Source organism: Meriones unguiculatus, chromosome 18 (assembly GCF_030254825.1).
Source record: "Meriones unguiculatus strain TT.TT164.6M chromosome 18, Bangor_MerUng_6.1, whole genome shotgun sequence".
NCBI lineage: Eukaryota > Metazoa > Chordata > Mammalia > Rodentia > Muridae > Meriones > Meriones unguiculatus.
The window spans coordinates 27,534,543-27,540,542 of record NC_083365.1 but is presented as its reverse complement, the minus strand read 5'-3'; the positions used below and the strand labels follow the sequence as shown (position 1 = coordinate 27,540,542).

At 48.5% G+C, this 6,000-nt stretch overlaps 1 protein-coding gene and 1 long non-coding RNA gene across 6 annotated transcripts in view; one reads left to right on the top strand and one right to left on the bottom strand.

The window, feature by feature from the left end:
- Positions 1 to 1,607: 1,607 nt before the first annotated feature.
- On the bottom strand, positions 1,608 to 5,315 carry Gjd2 (gap junction protein delta 2). Its single transcript, XM_021649476.2, has 2 exons — positions 5,023 to 5,315; positions 1,608 to 3,914 (listed from the first exon to the last, which is right to left on the bottom strand). The coding sequence occupies exons 1-2, from the start codon at positions 5,091 to 5,093 to the stop codon at positions 3,020 to 3,022; spliced, it is 966 nt and encodes a 321-aa protein (XP_021505151.1). The 5' UTR covers positions 5,094 to 5,315; the 3' UTR covers positions 1,608 to 3,019.
- A 413-nt stretch (positions 5,316 to 5,728) lies between these two features.
- Positions 5,729 to 6,000, top strand: part of LOC110555970 (uncharacterized) — a 53,928-nt gene continuing 53,656 nt past the window's right edge. For 3 of the 5 annotated variants that reach the window (XR_002476855.2, XR_009587298.1, XR_009587297.1), the window contains exon 1: positions 5,735 to 5,867. This is a non-coding gene — a long non-coding RNA (uncharacterized LOC110555970). Of the gene's footprint in view, positions 5,868 to 6,000 lie in introns of all 5 variants that reach the window. The other 2 variants (XR_009587296.1, XR_009587301.1) reach the window with 2 other exon arrangements.

Here is a 6,000-nt window from a genome sequence, read left to right as displayed (position 1 = left end):
ACACACACACACACACACACACACATACACACATGTGCTCATGGGCAAATGTACATATACTTACTCACGGACTGAAAAGACTTAAAGCTTAGCAAAAAGCTCTGAAACTTAAAAGAATCTATCAGTGACATCCTCTCACAAAATATAGATTAGGGTCACATCCATCACACACATGAGAAACATCAACCCATCCACATAGATTCCTTCATTTAATAGAAAGCAGGACCTTCTGAGGGGTGATTGTATACAGAGAGGATGTATTCTTCTCTGTGACTGATACATGAGTTAATCGTCTTGTCTCTGGCAGGTGTTTAGAAACATCAAACAACTGCAAGAGATGAACCTCACTAATGAGGGATGTGCTTCTACCAGGAAACACTCCCCATTTTATACCACATCAAGGCATAAATACAACAGACCTTGTTTTCCACAGATTCCCATTTCTTTCACACCCAAGCATATGCTAAGAGCGCCCAAGCGACACTCTTCCTTCAGCTTCAGGGAGGTGTCTTGAAACATTTTTAGCTTACCAAACACAAGGCAGAGGAGAATCTGTTTCTTTACTCAAGGATAACCGTCTTCAACCGCTTATTTATACTGCAGATGGAAACCTATAGATTGAAATAGACACATTTTCATTCTAAAATTGGCATTTACGTGGCTCTAGTTAAAAGGTGTAACCATTGGGTTGGAAAAACAACCACCCAGGAAATTCTACACTGTTTCCTGATGCCCAAACCAAAATCTCATTGAGATTAGAACATGTATAAAGTTAAACAATATAGGAAGAACATTAGTTTATAGATACAGGACCACATGTAGGAAATGATAAGACTAGAAAGGCCCTGTGACGTTTAAGCAGAAGATCCATCCCCATTTAAAGGTACAAGGAAAACAGCTGATTAAAAATTCTAGAATGGTGCTGTGTGATACTGCAGCAGATAAACCATCATAGCTATTTAAACCAATCAAAGTTAAATCAGATTAGAGATCCTGTTCTTTAGTTGCACTAGCCACATTTGAAAATCTCAGTAGTCTCATGTGGCTAATTGTTCCCAGGTTAGACAGCATGGACAGAAGAAATCACCATCACCAGAAAAATTCTACTGGACAGTGTTAGTCTAGAGGACTCCTTTTGGCATCTTGTTAGACACCAGGCTCTAAAGAGGTCAGGGGTTGAGCAGCATGCCTGCCAACTGTGACAATCCATGGTGGGAAAGAATGAGAGAGAGAGAGAGAGAGAGAGAGAGAGAGAGAGAGAGAGGGAAAAAAACAGTCCTAAATAAAGTTACTGTGGTCCAGTATTATTGACATTTGTAACCCAAGAAATATACTTACATGGGCAGAGAAATGTCAAGCTGAAGCCAGAAAGGAGTTAGGAAATAACCACTTACACACTTCACCATTCACATTTAAACATTTGTAAAACTTGCCAGCTTCTCTCCATCTGCTCATGCCTAATCACACTTTGTTATTCATCCCTCAGACAGGTTTCATCTATCGTCCACTTCCTGGACTGAATGTTCCTCCATTACAACATTTACTTAAACAGTAAATGTTGTTTAAATAACTCCAATCAAAATTGAAAAATGCAGACTCTTCCCAGGTTACAAAAAAAAGGCAAGAACTTTATTTTAAACAAATCCTCAGTTGTATAACATACCACGTCCATATCTAAATCAAAAAACCCATAATAATAATTCAAAGGAAACAGAGGGCTTCCAGAAAAACATATTATCCGAGTGCTACTCTTGCCTAATGCTTCAGCTAAATACACAGTAGGTAGGAAAGATGGAATATGGCACTTAAATAAGAGCAACGAGAGGAAAATTGTCTCAGTCCAAACAACAGGTTTTTGAACCTTTGGTATATGTCTCAAATAAATATCCATAAACACGTCTTAGCCAATAATGTCTGCTTCCAGGTTTATTAAGCCAGTGACTGTGTGCATGTGTGTGTGCTTCAAAAATAACTGATGCTATAAGTTGGGATGAACAGGGGCTGATTAAGGTCTCTGGTGTGAGCACACAGGTAAGTTTAAACCATGGCAAAATGATGTGCAGCTGTGTAGCACAAAATTAGGTAAGAAAATGAGTAAGATCTACCAGTTAGAAATTCTGTGGCTTGAGTAGATACCCTTCACTTCATCATCAACAACAACAACAGCAACAAGAACAAAAAAAAAAACAACACATATTTTAATTTCTATCCACAGTCCATAAGCTAGAAGGCAGAAATATCCCAAAGCTCAGAAACACATGCTCAACAGTGAAATGACCATCTCACAGAAGTGTTGTTGAAATTCCCTCCCTCCCATCCCCCACCCCTAATAAACAGCACCAGTGCAATTTGAGTTTTAAAAAAACTGGAAATATTGAGACATTCCTAAGGTTTTCATAATGACTAAGAGCCAGTCATGTGGGGCTCTACTGCAAACTCTGCCCTGGCCAGTCTCCAAAAAAGCACCCCATGTAATTCCCTCTAGCTTGCAGATAAACTGTGTTAGGGCTAATATAAGGCCAGATCAAGGAAAAAGAAAAGCTGGCATGCTATCCTGGGTTTGAGAGAAAGGGGCATGCTGATGTGGGAGAAAGATCCTCCGGGATCTTTTTCTGCAGCCCAGGACAAAGGTATGTGCTGAGATGGGTCACAAATTTTATATCAATGAGTGTTTGACTCATGCCATTCACCAGAATACAGAGCTCAGCAGAGCTCAGTCTTGCTTGGCAGCTGCGCCAGTCCACTATTGTCAGGAGCAGGAAGGGCCATCAAAGAAATTGGCCCAAGGAAGTCCAGCTCGGCCACCTCGACACTCTGTCCAATCGTCTCTATAGAACTGATGGTGTGACGGATGATGACAGTTCTACCTTTCCTCTCTGTTGAAGAAGACCTCTTACTATCTGTATCCTAGACCTTGACAGCGAGCGTCACATCAATTGGGGCAGATCTGTCCACCCTTGACTCATCATCTGCCTCTGGGCTACTTGTCACCCAGCAGGCCTTCCCCAAACCTGCCCCTTCACACGTAGGCGGAGTCACTGGACTGAGTCCTGCCGAAATTGGGAACACTGACTCGAGGGAGGTCTTTGTTTCGTATCTCATAGACAGACTTCCTCTTGGCCTGGGCCCCCCGGACGGCCAGTTTGATCTTCCGCCACCCCAGGTGATTAAGTTCAGCCAGATTGAGCACCACACAAATGCCGCTCACAGCAAACATGAACACCAGAAAGACCGTCTTCTCGGTGGGTCTAGACACGTAACATTCCACCTCCTTGATGCAGGGGTAGCGGTTACACTCATACAATCCTGGGACGCTGAAGCCGTACAGAAAGTACTGGCCCACCAGAAAACCAATCTCCAGAGCATTCCGGAACACCACTTGGATGATGTAGAAGCGGGAGATACCTTCCTGTCTTCGGAGCTTGGACCTGGCGGCTGTGCGCAGCCCCGAAGGGTGTGGAGTCAGCTCTTTAACCTCCAAGCAATCTGGTTCTGTCTCTTTGCTGGTGGTCTCTGTGTTCTGCAGCACCCCATTGACAATGGCGTTTTGCAACTTCTTATCTTCCCGCTTGCACCCACCACCGCCCCCGCCCCCAGGTCCTCCTGGTCCACCTATAGATTCGGCAGGGTCTCTGTCCAGGGCTAGGAAGACAGTGGAGTACCGGCGTTCTCGCTGCTTGGCGGACTGGTGCACGGAATAGGTGATGAAGCAGAGGCTCGGCGTGCACACCATTATGATCTGGAAGACCCAGTAGCGTATGTGGGAGATGGGGAAGGCGCGGTCGTAGCAGGCCTGGTTACAGCCGGGCTGCAGGGTGTTGCACACAAACATGGTCTGTTCATCATCGTACACCGTCTCCCCCACAATGGCCACAATGAGGATCCGGAAGATCACCACCACAGTCAACAGGATCCTGAGCAGAGGAAGAGGAGGGGGGGAGAAAGGTTCTCATAGGCTAAGTCACTGACGGGAAGTCCCTGTTCTGGCCTTTCGTGTTTCAGCAGTGTTATCAGTCTTTGGGCAGGGGAGCTGTCCACCCCCGAGTGGTACTGAACTGGGAACCTGGAAAACAATTTTAGCTCTTCTTTTTCTGTTTGGTGCTGGTGAGCTTAGAATACTTCATTTTTACAAGGATCCTGCATCTGCACAGACTCACGCACCGTTTATGGTTCTTTTGTAATATATACATATATTTAATATATAATATATAGATTCCAGCTTTATGTGAAGAATGCCTAGAAACTGTAAACACACCTTTACTCTGGCAAATGCATGCAGCATCCTTCACAAGAGGATGTGTTTGAGGGTCTACACCTGGGGTGAGCATTGACCCTTACGTATGTAAGTTCTAGCCTCAACGTATAGAACTTAGATCTCTATAAGGACAGTTACAAATACAAAATTCACATGTCTATAAGCAGAGATAGCTGTAGGTACCTATAAGTATGAATAAATGAAGATATACCCACATACATACATACATACATATAGATATAGATATTGGCAAGAAGAAGCCAGCCAGCCATGTGTGTGGCTCTCTGACACTAAGTTTTAACGGAGGACATGGTCTAGCCTAATAAATATCTGTTAAAAGAATGATGCATCTGCTGTGATGAGCAAATCCATCTCCCCACTTGCCCTTCTCTGTCCAAATGCAATTCTGCCTTCCTTGTAGATTCTATTTAGGGAACCAGATGGAGATTGGCGCTGACTCTGGAGAGTGGGGGGGGGGTACCAGGACTGAGTCCACAAGTCCTTTTCTGATGAAGGAACCGTGAATCCCCTCCCCCCCTTGTGGTGCTTTATAGAGAAAGTATGGGGGAGCTGGTCAGGAGTAACTGGAGGAGGGGGGCGTCACTGGGCATCGGGTAATCCCTTAATGCAGGCAACACTGGCACTTGGACAGAGCATGGGGAGGAGGCAGAAGACTGCCTCGGGGGTCCGGGGGTCGTTAGAGAGGGGCGAGGGTATTCCCAAGGGCCGCCCGACGGGCCCGCTGACGGCTGGCTGGGTGCCCTTACCTCCCGATCATAGTGGAGTGCTGCTGCACCGCGGCTTCCAGCAGCCTCTCCAAGATGGTCCATTCCCCCATCGCTGTGCATTCGGAGGCAGCAGACAAAGACTGGGCAGTACCGTGCACGTTCCTGGGTCCTGGCCCCTCCTCGGGCCTCACCTCCTGACCAGGAGCGAATTGCCCCCAATTAAAGAAGCAAACAAAAATGTTGTTCCAAAAAATAATCCACGAGCCCCTCCCCCTTTTATTGCACTTAAAAGAGGGGTGTGTGGGGGGGAGCAATCTGTGTGAGTCTCGACCAGTGGGGATGCTGGCGCGGTGCGGAAAAGCTGGCCAGCACCTCGATGCCGTCCGGGGGGTCAGGTTGACTCCCGCAGTCTCCCGGCGAGGGGCGGGGCCCGGGTGGCAGCGTGCAGGTGGCGGAGCTCCTGCCCGCGGGAGACCGGTCCCTGCGCCGCGGTCCCCGCGATCTTGCGGTAGGAGGGAGGGTCCGCGCACCGGCCCCCTGCGCCTTTCACTGGAGCGGGCACCTGGCGCTCCCGCGCTGCGGCGCGCAGAGCTGGCTGCGGGGCTGGGGAATCCGCGGCCACCGCCTCTAATCCGCCCTTAAGTAGTCTCTGCCTGCGTCACGCCAGGTCGGCGGAGGGGAGCAGAGCGCGCCGTGCCGCTGTCGCCCAGCGTCGGAGCCCGAGGGGCCGCGGCCGCGCGCCGCCGGGGGGAGGAGACGGTCTGGAGTTCCCCGCTGCGCCCGGGGACGGGAAGACCGAGGACCGCAGCGCCCCTCGGGGCTTCTGGGGAGCCCAGGTAACCTCACCTGGCTGCCAGCCTTCTGCAGGAGGAGCAGACGCGTAGGTGAGTGAGGGGGGGACCCGAGCAGGTAGCTTAGCTTGCCTCCTCCTGCCCCTCACCTTTAGCTTTGGGCCTTCTGAGCCACCACTGAAATTCCTTTTCTAAATGGTGGTGCTGGTTGGGGGAAGGGCGCTTG